Source organism: Trachurus japonicus, chromosome 12, assembly GCF_045865225.1.
Source record: "Trachurus japonicus isolate A0001 chromosome 12, Traja_1.0".
NCBI classification, from domain to species: Eukaryota; Metazoa; Chordata; class Actinopteri; order Carangiformes; family Carangidae; genus Trachurus; species Trachurus japonicus.
The window spans coordinates 7,089,349-7,105,408 of record NC_140918.1 but is presented as its reverse complement, the minus strand read 5'-3'; the positions used below and the strand labels follow the sequence as shown (position 1 = coordinate 7,105,408).

Genomic DNA, 16,060 nt, shown 5'->3' with positions numbered 1-16,060 from the left:
AACACATTAGTTTATATATTAATGCTTAATAATGTATTAACTAGGGTTAATTAAGGGACCCTTATTGTAAAGTGTTACCAAAAAATACAAATGACATTTTTAAAAAAGGGCAAAGAGGTGGATATGGAAATCTATAGTGGAGCAAAGTGTTGATCCCAGCAGACGGCTCTGCCCCGGCATTCAACCTTACAGGACTGTTTACAGCTCAGATCTGCAGCAGAGATACAGCAGCAGGATGAGAAACAAGCAGGAGGCGCTCTGTGTGTGTGTGTTTGAGTGTGTGTGTGTGTTTGTGTGTGTTTAGGGAGTGAAACCAAAGTGAACCAAACCACAGTTCAGCTTCATAACTGCTTCTGTGTTTGGTTCCACTTCTGTCTGACCGCCGACCGCCTGCTGATTGACAGTCTGATACCGACCGAGCGCACGGACAACCAGCTACACTGTTAGTGCTACAGGGTAAATAAAGGGCATTAACTCAGGACCTCAGTGATGCCGACAGGAACAAGTTGAACTCTACACAAGTTGTAAAACTCTTATCACAAATGGGCCGACGCACAAACCTGAATCACAATTTATAGATAAATCTATCAGTTCCTCAGTTGCTCAGGAACAGGTGTGAAACTGCAGAACAAAAACATGTAAGAAAAAATAAAGAGTGCATTGCGGTTTTGTTTTTAGTCGTGTTGAGTGTTTACCTTCACGCTGTGGCCCTGTGACCCAGCTCCGTGTGAGTCATGGAGTAATCACAAAGGCCCCACACGACACGCAGACAGACAGAGATTAATGTGAGCAAAACTCTTATAGTATCGTGACATCTTTGAATGACTAAGCACCTGGGCTGGTTCACACCTGAGCCTGAGGTACAACAAAGGAGGATTACAGCGTCAGAGGAGACAGAGACAGCAGCAGCAGCAGCAGCAGCAGCAGAGTGAGTGAGGGGATTAGTCGCCGCCGTCGTCCGGTACGACCGTGATTCTGCTGCGCTAAAGGAAAAAGCTGCAGCAGCTGCAGGCGAGACAGGTGAAATGTCCGTCCGACTCCTACGTGACCTTTGATTGACCCAGATTCATCGTTTTTCCTCATGCATCTTAAAGGGATAGTTCAACATTTTGGCAAACTGGCCCATTGCCATAATTGCTATAGTCATAGCAGTAGGTTCGTTACCTATAAATTGTAGGTGTAAGCTATTTTTAGTACAGCGGAGCGCAGCAGCAGGCTGCTCAGAGCTACGCTATGGAGGCTAACGGAATTTCTTGGTTTCCCTCATTAAACTCATCAAATACAAAATCCCAAAACTCCACAACTCCACAGCGCTTTTGTAGACAAGTTGTGACCTGCACAACCACCACGCTATGAGATAATGACGGAACGATACGAAACGGAGCCGTTTTCGAGGTAAATTCATACAAAACCGCTGATGCGCGTTGCGTTCAGGGACAGTTTTTCAGCAAGCAGTCTCCGTATTTACCCTGTATTTACCTCGAAAACGGCTCCGTTTCGTATCGTTCCGTCATTATCTCATAGCGTGGTGGTTGTGCAGGTCACAACTTGTCTACAAAAGCGCTGTGGAGTTTTGGGATGTTGAATTTGATGAGTTTAATGAGGGAAACCAAGAAATTCCCTTAGCCTCCATAGCGTAGCTCTGAGCAGCCAGCTGCTGCGCTCCGCCGCACTGAAAATAGCTTACACCTACAATTAAAGGTAATGAACCTACTGCTATGACTATAGCGATTATGGCAATGGGCCAATTTGCCAAAATGTTGAACTATCCCTTTAAGAAAAACATCATGCACCACCGAGGTTCTGACTAAACGCTGCAACAGCTGCTACGAGACTCGACCGTCGGTTGATGAAACAGATGCGGATTCCTCGGCTACGCTCACTGAGCCGCACCGCGACGTCTCCGGCTGCCTCCAATCTGGATTCCTCAATTCCCAAAAGACTCAGTTTTTTTTTTTCACACAATTGTCTCTTCTCGCCACAAGAATCATGGGTGTAAAGCTCCAGTCAGAAGTGAGAGGAGGTTTGCATTTAAAAAGAAAAACAAAACAAAACAAAATTTAAAAAAAAGGAGTAACTTTCGCCTCAGCGCCTCATGGTTGTGGTTTTGAGGAAAACAACAAATCACAGACTGACAGCTGCTGTGAATCAAACTCAACTCCTCCACTCAGTGCTGTGTCTTCTTACAAAACCATTTCACCCTGTCATATTTTAGCTTTTCTCTCCACATCTGGCTCAAACATGCACCGTTTAAGTGGAAAATTCCTTCCCTCCTTCTTCTTTCTTCTTGTTGTATTGTTTGTGGTGTTTGATTAAAGCTTTATTTAAATGAAGGATGATTGGCGACACCTCATAATTCTTGATTTGTGGCTCTGCTCCAACACGCCCTCGTGATTTGGGAGGTAAACCCCTCCTCTTTCCCACCTACACCTCCTCTATCCCTCTGTCTGTCTGTCTCTCTCTGTGATACTGTAATAGTCACCTCCACCACTGCTGCTGAATGAAAATCCTCCCTATTGTGCTGGTTTCCCAGTCTGGGACCATTTGAAGTGTTGAATTCCAGTGTTGTGATAATTGTACGTCTTGTAACGGCTTTGTGTTGGAGCAGAGGCTTAAAGATCCCACACACAGGTGAGAGACTCAATGAAGATAAAAGATGGGAAATCATCTCTTCTTGGACTTGGAGACACATGGGGTCAAACTGACCTCGTCTATCTGAGGTCTCTCTTCTGGAGTAGTAATGATAATAATAATAATAATAATAATAATAATAATCATAATCATAATCATTATAATAATGATTCCTCCAGCTCTAGAAAAGGATTGTGGGATTAATGGCTCCTCCGTGACTCTTCTCTAAGCTTCAATATCAGGAGACATATCTGGTGTGGTCTGCACTGCAAAAACTCAAAATCTTACTAAGAATATTTGTCTTATTTTAAGTGTAATGAGATTGTTTTGACTATAAATGAGACTCATCACATTAAAAAGCTGCTTGTTTTTAGACACTTTTTAAAACTTCTTTCAAGCATATTTTCACTTGAAATAAGTAGAAAAATCTGATAGTGGGGCAAGTTTTTCTTAAGCACAAAAAACTTGCTTTCACTGACAGGTTTTTCTACTTATTTTAAGTAAAAAATTTGTTTGAAACAAGAGAAAATTATCTAAAAACAAGTTATTTTTAGGTGACGAGTCTCATTTTAAATGTTAAGAGATTAGTTTTGACTAGAAATAAGACAAATATTCTTGGAAAGATTTTGAGTTTTTGCAGTGTGCAGGCTGACCACCACCACCACGACCTTAAGGTGCGTTTGGTGGATCTACTTTTATTTTATTCTGATTTTTAATGATTTATTTAACAGATTTAATCATGTGATCATTAGTTTAGTTTTTTAAATCATTGCTCTTTTCTTTCTTTCTGTTCTTTTTTTTTTATCATCGCCTGTGAATCCTGCTTCACAAATCCCACACAGCATCGTGTTAATCATCAGGGCGACAGGTAACACCCCCTCCTTGTATTGACTTTATAGACTCTAAGCCAATGCTGTGTCATTTTCAGATTAGTATTCAACATGTTCCCAGTTCCCCCCCACCTCCCTTGTTTCTTGGCCGCCCCACCCAGGCCTTTTCCCGCTCTGTGTGAATGACTTAACTACAGAAGCACTGATATCCTGTGATTTGCCGGTGAACGCCGGCTGCTGGCCGTCGCCCAACTCAGAGAGATTTATCCCTTTACTCCTGTGAGTGAGTGAGCGACTGACTCCTCCCTGCACTGTTTCAACTGAGGACCAGAAACTCACTCAGAGGTTTGAGGACGTTCGTCGTCGACTCATCCGCCGTCTCCCCGTCCGCGTCCGACTTGTACCCCTCTGTGCTGTGCTCCGCCTTCTCCCGCTTCTCCTTGTGGCTGGACTTGCGTCTGTGGCGTCTCCTGCGGTGGTAGCTCTTGGGAACGTGCACGCCAATGTACACAGTGTGGTGACCTAACACAATACAATAGAGAGAAGGAAAAAAAAAAAGAAAAAGAAAAGAAATGCAGGTCAGATTACACCCATAGCGAGAAGGAAAATCACATTAATCCTCAACGCTGGTGGTTAATCTGTCAATCAAACCCGCTGAGCAGGACTGGCCCGACTGGTTTGGTTCAAGTATGAAAAAAAAAACTCGGACTCTTCCTCTGCGCCGCGTGCTGATGATGGAACCGATTAGTTCGACAATTTGCTGCTTATTTCCCCAATCAGGAAGAGATACGGCCAGTTGTCAGTCACAGAGAAGAACTAAAGAGATGCCAACGACTTCCTACGCTGCTGCAGCTCGTACAGGAAATGATGACTTAATTTCTCCAGGAAGCAATTAGAGACAGAGAGGGGTGGAGGGAGACGAGGGGGGGGCTCTTAAAAACACTGTGATTGACTGACCCAAGTTATTTTTCCATTCAGCCATGCAGACCATAAACTAAACTAAACATGCCTTGAGGTGTTTTAAAGGGATAGTTCAACATTTTGGCAGATAGTCGCTATAGTCATAGCAGTAGGTTCGTTACCTTTATTTGTCGGTGCAAGCTATTTTTTGAACGGCGGAGCAGAGCCGTGAGCTGCTCAGAGCTACGCTACGGAGGCTAATGGGATTTCTTGGTTTCCCTCATCAAACTCATCAAATACACAATCCAACAACTCCAAAACGCTCTGGTGGACAAGTTGTGACCTGCACATCCACCACGCTGTGAGATAATAACAGAACGTTACCAGACAGAGTTGTTTTAGAGGTAAATACAGAGACTGCTTGCCAAAAAACTGTCCCTGAAGGCAACACGCATTAGTGGTTTTGCATGAATTTACTAAACCTACTGCTATGACTATAGCGATTATGGCAATGGGCCAATTTGCCAAAATGTTGAACTATCCCTTTAATGCCCTTTCACTGTGGCTGTGGTCGCTCCTGCTTCGTCGCAAGAAACTGACAGTGTGCTCACTCACACTCACACACATTCCCATGCAGGTCTTATAGCTGTAAGTGCATGCACTCACATAAACACACACACACATACACAGTGGTTGATACGAAGCCAAATTTTCTGACGCGCTCCCTCTTGTTTGCACATTCATAAGAGTTCATTTGTGAACCATGTGAACGTGTCACTTAGATCCACGTGGGCGTCTCCTCGTGAATTCTTTTAGACGGGATTACGACACTTGAAGGAAACGTCTTTACTGCTCTGAAGTGTTTGGATAAACTGGGTATTACTCATCCTGTCTAATCTGATGCCGATACAAACCACAGAGAGACATATTGACATAAAAAAATTAATTAAAAAAGAGGAGGAGGGAGGAGGGAGGAGAGAGGTTAAAGTTCACGGCGTCTCCGTCAGATAGTGAAACGTTACCTTCCACTTCCTCCTCGTCACAGACGTGTTTGACAAAGGCCGCTCCTCGGTCCAGCACCGCCTCGTCCTCCATCCTACAAGGAAACAAAAACAGACATTAACAAGTGTCATCACACGGGACAGGACGGCGCGTCTCTCTTTCTTCACCTTCATATTTCTAAAAAGACACATATAGCAGGGTCAAATGAACAGTTACAGAAACTTAGTTGAACACAGATACTTTGAACAAGGAACTGAACAAATGACACTAAAATACTCAGGTGGATTAAAATCAAAATCTGGGTTCACATGAAACATAATCCTGATAATGTTTCCTGCTCAGCAGCTTCAGTATCAGCAGACAACTATTTATGTCTCATTGTGGCATCAGAACAAAAAGAGACAGACACACCACATGTTACACTTTTGTTAGTTTTATAAGCCTAGTTATTCGTTTTTTTTTTTTTCCCAAAAGACTTTTAAATTGTTTCAACTATTTCTTCCAATATCCGAATCATTTTAATTTAATTTTAATTTTAGGTTGTTGATTTTACTAATTGTGGGTGTGTAGGGACCCCGGGAAGAACAGCCATTACTCCTACGATGAAGTAATGGCTAATAGGGATCAATATTAATACATCATCACATTCATTCTGCTTCTTCCTGGTTTAAATGTACAATTTGGAATAAAAAAAAGTAGAAAAATATATAGAAATAAACTCTGTTTTCATGCTTTAACCTGCACCTACATGTGAGCTCCTCTCTTTCATTGACTGTATGAATACATGAATACAGAGCAGAGTTTAATTAGAGCAAGATAAAGCCGTATTGTTATGAATGGCGGTCAAACCGGGCGTTCTGGATCACACTCAGACACACACACACACACAGACAGCAGGCCTCATGTTTACTCCTAAGGTCTCATCAAAGCTCGGCCCATCTCTGTTGCCCAGGAAGTTTCCCTTGATCATCGAGCTTCAACCTTCCTGGAAGCTTTTAGAGGAATGTGGCTCCTCCAGTCCTGCAGCAAGGACCAGATCCAGGATGTGAGAAGAAGGAGCGATGGAAACCCCAAAGGTGAGTCAAAAAAAACAATGCACCTGAAACTGAGACTGTTGTTCTACTGTGCAACATGTTTGTATAGTTTTCTTTCTTCTGAGCCTTTATCACACACACACACACACACACACACAGATTAAAGAGTTAATCCAGTCCCTCAGGCCGGTCTGAGACGACATAAGCGTGTCAGTATCAAATTAGGGGGCTCATCATCTGTCAATCTGACCGAGCAGCTCCATGAGAATAACTCTGGCGAAACCGCAAAATGTAAATATTTGATTTCTTTTTTTTTTTTTTTTGGAGAGGGGGGGGGGGGGTGGATGCACATCAAGAATGTCAATAAACATCTGGACAGTTTCCATTCGCTACTGGAAAGAGAGAGAAAAAAAAAAACGCTGTGAAGACGACAGAGAGAACGAGGAGATGGGATGGGAGCAAGAAGTAAACAAACAAAGTCAGGAAAGATACAACTTGTTCCTCCAGCTCCGCTCCGCTCTGCTCTGCGCTGCGAGCTCATCTCCGTCTCCCCAGTGGACACGGTATCTATCAGGCCTTCAGGGAGACGGAGGTACAGGAGGCAGATAGTGGACATGATGTTGAAGCCAAAAGAACAGATCCAAGATCAAATGAGTGAGTGAGAGAGGAGGAGGGATGTCTGGGCCTGGAGCCAAGTTTACAAGTAATAGTAATACAGTGATTAGCCTGTGTACCCTCCTTTTGTTACTCATTGTTGCTGAAAAAAAAAAGGAAAAGAGGAGGAGGAGGTCAAGTTCCCACACGGCGCCGTGTCGAGTCGGTCAACGCTGTCATTTAGCCTGCACATCATTCATTTGTGTGTGTTTATGTGTTGTGTGCCATCTTTTTTTCCCTTGAGGCGGAGGAAATGTTTTCCACTTGTATCATCTCATGTGTCACCGAGAGGAGACGCATTCAAAATCTATCAAATACAAAAAAAAAACAGGTGGAGCCGCTCAGGTTCATTCTTAAAAAACTTGTGCACATGAGTTGGGAGGATCTCAGTGTTGTGTAGGGGTGTGCCAAAAAAATGGAATCGCAATTCTCATTTAATACGATTCAGAAGATATAAAATGTCCCAAAATCTTAATTTAAATTTAAAAAAGGAAAAAAAGGAAACAAATCTGCTGGCTGTCGGCCTCCATTTCCCTAGAATTGAAAAGGCAGCATGTTTAACTGCACTATTAATTTTGCTACTTAAACAATATGTGATATTGCTTTTATGCAACAGTTTCAACTATTCCATCTAAGCATGGATAAATGTTTAAAACTCAATAAATGTGAAAAAGACACTTTAGTCATTCTGTCTTGCAAAGCAGACTGGAGTAGATCATGAGGATCCTTTGCACACCGATAGACTGAAGCAGAAATCATTAGGAATCAAATCGTTTTTGAATCGAAAATCGATTTGAATCGAATCGTAGCCCCAAAAAATCTGAATCGAATCTAATCGTGAGATGGTAAAAGATTCCCACCCCTAGTGTTGTGATACCAGAGAGTGTGTGTGTGTGTGTGTGGAGACAGGTCATGTGTCACAGTGAGAGGGGTCGTCAGAGCTGTTCGTCGGCCACACAGCAGCAGGAGGAAGCTCATGTTGCAGGTTCACTGGTGGCTGGAGCTCGGCCATTGTGCCACATTAATCACTCCTCACATTAAACTGGTTTGTGATGGAGGGAGGGAAGGAGGGAGGGGGGTGAAGAAGGAGAGCAAGAGAGAAAGATGGAGGTGGATGCAGCAAACTCTGATCTTCTCTTCAGCACAGGTCAGGAAAGTCTAAACGAATCTATACGACGGCAGATAAGATGCCGCGTCGTCTCCGAGTGTAAGGAAATCTTCTTGATCTTCTTTCATTTCCTGTCATGACTTCCTCTGACTGATTATCAATAAAAAAAAAAAAAAAAAAAAAAAGCTCAGAAGCTGCTGAGGGTCGGAGCAACCAGCTGCAACCACCCGTCTTCTCGCTGCTTCTTGCTCCTTGTGACCTGATGAGGCTGGATAAACCCGTTGGTGCGTGAGGAGCCGGGATCAGCTGCTCGGGATCAGGGATCATCCCCATCTCTTTACAGAATGACGCAGCCAACCAACCAACTAACAACTACCCCCCCCCCCCCCCAACCCCTGTCAGGTGCCCCCCTCCCTCCCTTTCTCCCTCTCCAAGCAGAAGAATGATGATGATGATGATAATTTATGGAGCTTAAAGTCGTCCTGTGACCATCAAACACTCAACTCTCCCCGACGGCTGTAAAGCATGTTTAACTCCATGTGGGAAAAGTCAAAAAGACTCTTATTGTGAAACTCTCTCTGTCTCTGTCTTTCTTTCTTCTGGAGGAAAGTCCAACAGGTCATTTAGAAGAGTGACGCTGGAGGGACACTTTATTATGCTTTCTCATTTCATCATCAGATCAATAAATAGATAAGAAAACAGTGAGAGTGTTTCCTAGAGTTCAACGAGACACAAAACTTATGTAAAAAAAAAAAAACTTCAGTTTATAGGTTCAAACATCAGAACTGGTTGATGATTTTCCAAGTTATGTCCCAGTAGACGGGTGAGAGAGGACACCTGTCATGTGTCAGACAGCATGTACATGAACTCTTTATGTCATTAACCCGCCTGTCTGTCTGTCTGTCTGTCTGTCTGTCTGCAGCTCGGGTAACTACACCTTGACATTTACAGCTCCCACCTGAATAGACGAGCCTCTAATTGCTGAGTCACAATCGCATCAATCAGCTGCACAAAAGGAGCATTCAAGATTCCCACCGCAGCATCAAGAACAGAACAATAACAACAGTGATATTTCCTGGTTGCAGAGCAGATTTCATAACCTCAAGAAGAAACAATAGAGCCAAGTCGAGATGTTACAGTTTGTGCAAAGAGGAGGTTTCACTCACTGGTTTTAGAGAGGAGGGGGTGGACACTGGTATGACTGAGCCCCACCCAGCCAGTCAGACAGACAGACAGTCAGTCAGTAAGTAATCTGGGTTGGGGGGTTGGGAGTAGGGGGTTGAGTAGATACTTTGGCCTAAGTTTTCATATCTGACTCTAACAAACTCATGAGGAAACCACAGACGCGTAGATTTTCCCTGATTTGTTGCAGATCTGGCAACCGCGTCATTGCGCAACTTGGACGCACACGCTGCCATGTGGATATTTATTTTAAGGGGGGGGTTGTGGGGTGTCAGCGCCCAGACCGCATGGCCCGCGAGGCGACGCGAGGCATGCATACACACACACACACACACACACACTGACGGCTTTATTCATGAAGTTGCGCCAGAGACAGAGCTGCCTGCCCTGCACCACTTGGCCCTGCGCGCTACCTGCCGCGTCTCGCTAATTGGACGTGACAGGTTCTTGGAAAATAGATTAGCGTCCGTTCAGACAGACAGGAGGAGCTGCCTGCAGCCGCAAAGGTGCAACACAATGAATGAAAGTGTTTCCTAACGTGATTAAAGCCTGACAACACAAACAATAAGAAGACAATAGCAGCGTGCATGAGTTTCACTGAATAATAATAAAAAAAGAAGAAGTAGTGGAGCAGAGACTAAAGTGAAGCCAGATGATGATGATGATGATGGTGGAGCAGATTTACGCACGGACGCAGCTCAAATTACACGTTACGCGTAAAAACTCCAAAATGTGTCCAACTTCACACACACAAGAACCACTTTCACCTGACGTCTCATTTAGCCCACACTGTCCCACCTGGACAGGAAGTGGCTTCACTGCGCGCACCACAAGGTGAAGTTTCCAACACTACACACACACATACACACACACACACACGAGGTGACAAAAAAAGAAAGAAAGAAAGAAAAAGAGAGGAAACGTCGTTAACTTACTTGCTCTTGTCGGAACTCATGGTGCCAAAGTTTTCGCCTGTGGAGACAGATGATCAGCCTGGTGTCTCCCCCCCCTCGTCTCCGTGCTGCGTTCACGTTGCTCTCGGTCTTCTGAGAGGCTTCTTCTGGTCTTTAGCTGTCGCGCTTCTTCTCCACAGGGGGATCAGCAGCAGGAGTCAGTGGGTCCGTCAGTCCAGCAGCTGGAGCAGCTCGCTGATCTCGCTGGAGCGATTTCCTCGACTCTACAAATCAAATCTACGGTGCGAGACACAATCCTCATATCGTGGCCAGGCCGAGCTCGGCTGACATCCCGGTGGAATTTAAGTTAGTAATAAAAAATAGAAAATAAAAAAAGTAAAAGAGGAGGTGGAGGTTGATTTGTGCGTCTCGCCAGGAGCGTGTGTGGAGAGACTCTGAGACGCAGCGTGTCTTTTTCCATATTTAAAGTGCCATCCCTCCTCCTGCGTGACGCCACCAGGGGGGTGGAGGTCAGAAAGTTACTCCACCAAACACTGAGAGACTTGTCAAACGGTTTCTCTGTTGTTCCACTTTGCATCTGAAAAAAGAAGCACATTAGAAATTCAATACATCTGATAATGTGGAGAAAAAAACAGATTCATGTGGATTTTTTTTTCTTAAACTTAACATTTTAAACAATAACATGACTTTTTTTTTATTATAGTGAGGGCTGGTTTTATACACACATCACTTATTACAATCATGTATTAAAGTCTTCATGCTTTTTGTAGTTGTACTTTTTAATTATGAAGCTCTACAGGTGAAATTAAAACACCTTTTCCAAGGAACTTCCCCCTAAATCCTCTTGTAGATACCAGGTAATGTAGGACAGGAATAACTGCAGCGCTGCTGTGGAGACCAGCGACACCTACTGGTTAACCTTCACAGTCTCAGAGCTGAGACTTCAACTTGCTTTCACCTGGATAATGTGTTATAGAATAATCAACTTTTAACTACATTAAATATTTCATTGATTTGAGACACAGGATTCATTGTTACAGGAGTCAAAAACTCCTTAATTTCAAGTTTATTGTCACAAAATGACACTGTACATCCATATTTGCAAAACTGGTGTTGATAAATCACTGATTCTTGAGACTTCGGCAAAAACATGTCCCACTAAGAGTAGTGACAATATCTATGAAAATTAATCACATTTTCTGATTTAGAATACTGAAGGTTGATCATCTGATAATGTTTTGCACAAATATAACACATTTTCCATATTTTTGTTGATATTTGTATTAATTATTTGATTATATACAAGGCCAGTACCCACAAAAGCACATGTCCTCTGACAAGTTCATATTATTTCAATTTAATATTGAACTGTGAAAAAGTTATTTAAAATGCATAATATATATATGAGATGAACAAGCAAATTTAAAAAAGCATTTAAAACTAAAATCAATGGATTTTCAAAAATATTTAATTAAAGTTTGTGGCTGCCAAAAATGCGTCCCAGGTTTTTGTCAACACAGTCAGATTTTTATGAATAAGCTTTTAAATCAGGCAACTACATGGTCAGCTGTATTCCTGAGGACCCCTTTCCACTCTGCTACATCCACTAAATGACATAACATCACACAGGCTCCTATAAGTTTGCTATTTTTCCAATAATCTTCACATATTTATTGATATTGCTAGTGTCACAAACATGACGTGTCAACACTGTCTCTTTCGTATATGGAAAATTCTTCTAGATTATGACACAGATGTAAGCAGTCTAAGAGTGAATCAGAGTTAGCTAGCAACAGAGAGAAAACAAAATGGCTCCTGTATAGAGCTCATGCGTTTTATCTAAAAAAAACTGTGTTTTTGTCAACACTGTCAGACGTCAACACTGTCAGGTTCTCTGTCTGACTGTGGTGACACATATATGACAGTGTTGACAAAAATATCCAAATCATCCACAATGGAGGCTAAAATATAATAATGAAGCCTAATAATTAATGTTTACAATAAACAGTATTAGTAGTAATTTGATGTGTAATAATTCTTTATCCTCTTTATTAACAATATACATAATTTTTCTTCTACACTTAGGCCATGTTTCACATATTCACATTGGTCACATTTCATAATATAATTAAAATGTTTATTTTATTTTATTTAATTGAATGTACTTACAATTAAATATAGAATTGAATACACTTGGTGATTTACTGATGAAAATGTTGCATGCATTTTAAGGAAGTATGGTGAGGCCCGGGAGCCCAGATGACAGATATTTTGCATAAAAACACACCCACAAATGACGTCAGGATTGAAGCTGAAGCAACTAGTGGTACCAAGCAGTAACAGCATGAGGCAGTAGATTTTAAAGATATGGGCTGTTTTATTTAGCAATGTTACCTGTCGCAATGATGCGACCTTGGTGTCTATAGGGTGAAGCCACTGTCACCACTGTCAGACTCCGTCACCACTGTCAGACTCCGTCACCACTGTCAGATTAAAGTTTGTTTTTTGTTGTGAAATAGTATGTTTTCAACCTGTTATTCCAAAGCAGGTGGTGTACTAAAGGAGCCCTTTTCTTTAAATCCAAAAATGTGTTAATTTGTGTTCAAAACTGTCATTTCCTATATTTAATTCAAATAATAAGACTCACATGATGTCAGAGTTTTCAAAGTGCACACGTAAAACAGCATAAAAAGTGATTAAAAGAGAATATTAAACATTTAGCAACAATATTGTGTACTTAAGGTAAAGGCATATTCTATAAACTGTTCTAAATCTATATCAGACCAAATAAATAGCAATAATTCCCTTTTTCTTGTGTCTGACTGTGTTGACAAAAATTAAGTAATGGCCTGAAAAACACACATTTTATGAAAAAATTACAAAGTCAGGAGGTTGCACCGAATCATTAGTTGATTGCTGAGAATTTGTTCTATAAACATATAAGTATAGATTTATTAATGTTTGATTTTTTTTATTTTCAAAAATAAAACCTGTTTTATCCAAATTCTCAAGAATCAGTGAAATATACAAAATTCATGAAAACATTGCTTTAAAAAAAGAAAGAAAAAAGAGGTTAAAGTTTTTAAAAACAAAATCCAACATGACAAGTCATTTAGAATGACTGTAAAAAAAACACACACAATAATAAAAAGAAGAAATATTACTGCTGAGGTTTAATTTCATGTCTCTAAAATTAAAAAATTAACGCTTCATCCACTTCTTCCCCTCGTGTGGACGCTGTCTGTAGTTTTCCATCGTTATAATGTGCTCAAGAATTCACGGACCTGAAACAGAGCGACAACAGACAAACTGTTATTTAATCTGTAGTTAGAAAGTCAAAGTCGCAGGTTAACGTCATTTGTACGAAGCTTTGTGAGTGGAACTGGATCCATTGGAAAAAAACAGCAGCTCCTGTGTTTGACTGTGTTTACCATCAACATGAAACTGCTACACAAGCAGCTCTGCAGCCTCATTAACAGAGGTGAAACCCAAAGAGGTGTTGGTATCAGAAAGATCACACAGAGAAATGCAAAACCTTCTCTACAAAATGCACTTTCAACATGTTTTATTCCTAAAACTTAAAAACTTTCATCACATAAACTCCATATCCATAAACCTTTGTCATAAATATCAAAAATAAAGATGTATTATTAAAGTAGAACAAACTTTCTCTACAAAAAAAATCTTGTTTTTGTTTTTTTTATAAATACTGGACATCCATTTGTTCAATTTAATTTGTTGGAGTTAGTCCTAATGTTGTTATTGTCATATTCTAGATATAATTAGATGATTACTTCTGATAAATGAGTATGAAAGCAGCATTTTAGTGTTGCAGCAGGTGGAGAAGGAGCCAATTTCACAGCTTCACAGTCACAGTTTCATCTAAAATGAGGCATTTTCTTTCTGCATAATCCTGAAATAAACACTGAAGACAGACTCCTGCACACTGTTAGACTTGCACCAAAACACTTTTAATAGCCGCAGCTTTTCGGGGCCGTCACCTACTTCAAGCAAAAAAAAAGGGGGGAGTTTTGCTTGAAAAGGTCACGATAACCGTTGCAGCCATTAAAAGTTTTTTGTGCAAGTTAACAGCATGCAGGAGTCTGTGTATTCAGTACATTTGTGGATCTACTCGTCCTCCTTCTATGCACCTGTCCAACAAATAGATGTGCAAAGTATTTTTTCTCTTTAGATAAAATAAAAATCCTTTAACTTGAATTGTCAAATAAGATGGATAGAATGTGACACTTTGAAGTCGAAGTGGTCGAGATTATTCATGAGTATTTTTTTTCTCCGTCACTCACCTTCTCCATCATGTCGGCTCTCTTGGCGTCATCGCCCTTAAAGCTTTCGTTCACGTCCATGGTGAGGACGGGGACGTCGCCGAGATACTCGAACTCCGTCCTAAGCAGACGGATGAGGGGACACGCCGTTAGTGACTGACAATCGTCCACTGTCTGTCTCCTTTTATATGATTCTTAATGTTATTTCCTTTAAGGAGAAGAAGCTCTTTATTTGACATTTTGTCTGTTGCTGTCTCTTAAACACATTCACATGGTGACGGCAGCAGCAGCAGCAGCAGCAGAACAGGTCACATGGATCAAAGTGCTGCAGAGTCTGAGCTGCCCTCAGGTCAGTGGATGAATGGAGTCTCTTTCTAATGAGCCCTAGTCGGTCAGTGACTCGTCTATAACACAGATCTGTCTGTTGTTCTCATAGAAATGCACAGTATTTGGAGCGTGCATGGCATAAAAGAGTGTGTGTGTGTGTGTTTGCTCACTTCATGGTCTTGTGCTGCAGCCAGCTCTCGTGCTTAAAGTGCAGCTTCTCCAGATACTCCAGAGGGATTTCCTGCTCCTCCTCTCGGCCTCGCAGGTGAAGTCTCTCTAAACATTTCTACGCAAACGAAAAAGGAAGGAAATGACTAAAAAGCACCTTTTCACTTGCATTAATTACATTCTTTCCTCTGGCCTAATACAAGATAAAGAAGGTTGATTTCCATTGCAAATAGATGCAGCAGAATAACAAAAGCAGTGGCGAGCAGCTGGGACAATACCTCAGGTGATGCTCTCAGGTAGATGATACCATCCAGCTCGATGTGCTTGCCAAACTGGTTGTGCAACCAGCCGTGCCAGTCCTGGTACACGGACCATTCAGTCTCATTCAGACACTCGCTCTCATACAGGTTGGATGTGAAGATGTATCTGGAGGAGCAGGACAGGACAGGGGTTATTATTTAACATGTTAAATGTAAATTATATTGAGGTTTAGTGTTTATATGCACAGATTACTCATTATGGAAACATCAAAATGTCCAAGTGCATTCAAAGGAGGTTGTTAAGAGTCTTTAAACTTTGCAGGTGAACTACAAACTGTCTGGTTTAATGTAGAATAATGTCTTGTCATTGGTTGATCCACTAGAGTAAAATCATGTTTGTGTAAAATAATGTCAGTTTTGTGGTTTTATCTCATTTCTAAAGGTTCAATCCTCACAAAACTGTAGGAAAACAAAGTGTGCCATTGTTCATTAGAGACGTTTGGACCTTTTTCTACCTATTTCTATCTCTATTACCTACATTGTCCATAGTTTACTGCAGTGCTGCACATTAAATCAAAGTTATTTGATGCTAAACAGCAAAATATCGAGCCTCAAATACTGATTTGTCACAAGTGGGATCACTGCAAAAAATGTTAGTGTTTGTAAACATGATAAATATTGGCTGATTGATCAGTTATCAGACTTTTTTCATCCCTAATATCAGTTGGGCCTTTCAGTCAGACGATAAACAGCAAAGTAACACTTCT

The 16,060-nt window shown here is 41.4% G+C and overlaps 2 protein-coding genes across 8 annotated transcripts in view; both read right to left on the bottom strand.

The window, feature by feature from the left end:
• The window catches only part of LOC146977003 (electrogenic sodium bicarbonate cotransporter 1-like), a 38,448-nt gene extending 27,757 nt beyond the window's left edge, over positions 1-10,691 (bottom strand). For 4 of the 7 annotated variants that reach the window (XM_085792854.1, XM_085792850.1, XM_085792855.1 and 1 more), the window contains exons 1-3: positions 10,277-10,691; positions 5,384-5,457; positions 3,801-3,983 (exon numbers count right to left, since the gene is read on the bottom strand). In XM_085792854.1, coding sequence (XP_085648980.1) covers positions 3,801-3,983; positions 5,384-5,457; positions 10,277-10,296 — 277 coding nt within the window. In that variant the 5' untranslated portion in view covers positions 10,297-10,691. The remainder of the gene's footprint in view (positions 1-3,800; positions 3,984-5,383; positions 5,458-10,276) is intronic. The other 3 variants (XM_085792851.1, XM_085792849.1, XM_085792853.1) reach the window with 1 other exon arrangement.
• A 2,592-nt stretch (positions 10,692-13,283) lies between these two features.
• Positions 13,284-16,060, bottom strand: part of dck (deoxycytidine kinase) — a 253,223-nt gene continuing 250,446 nt past the window's right edge. The window contains exons 5-8 of the mRNA XM_085792856.1: positions 15,312-15,459; positions 15,036-15,151; positions 14,560-14,659; positions 13,284-13,539 (exon numbers count right to left, since the gene is read on the bottom strand). Of these exons, the coding sequence (XP_085648982.1) occupies positions 13,513-13,539; positions 14,560-14,659; positions 15,036-15,151; positions 15,312-15,459 (391 nt within the window). The 3' untranslated portion in view covers positions 13,284-13,512. The remainder of the gene's footprint in view (positions 13,540-14,559; positions 14,660-15,035; positions 15,152-15,311; positions 15,460-16,060) is intronic.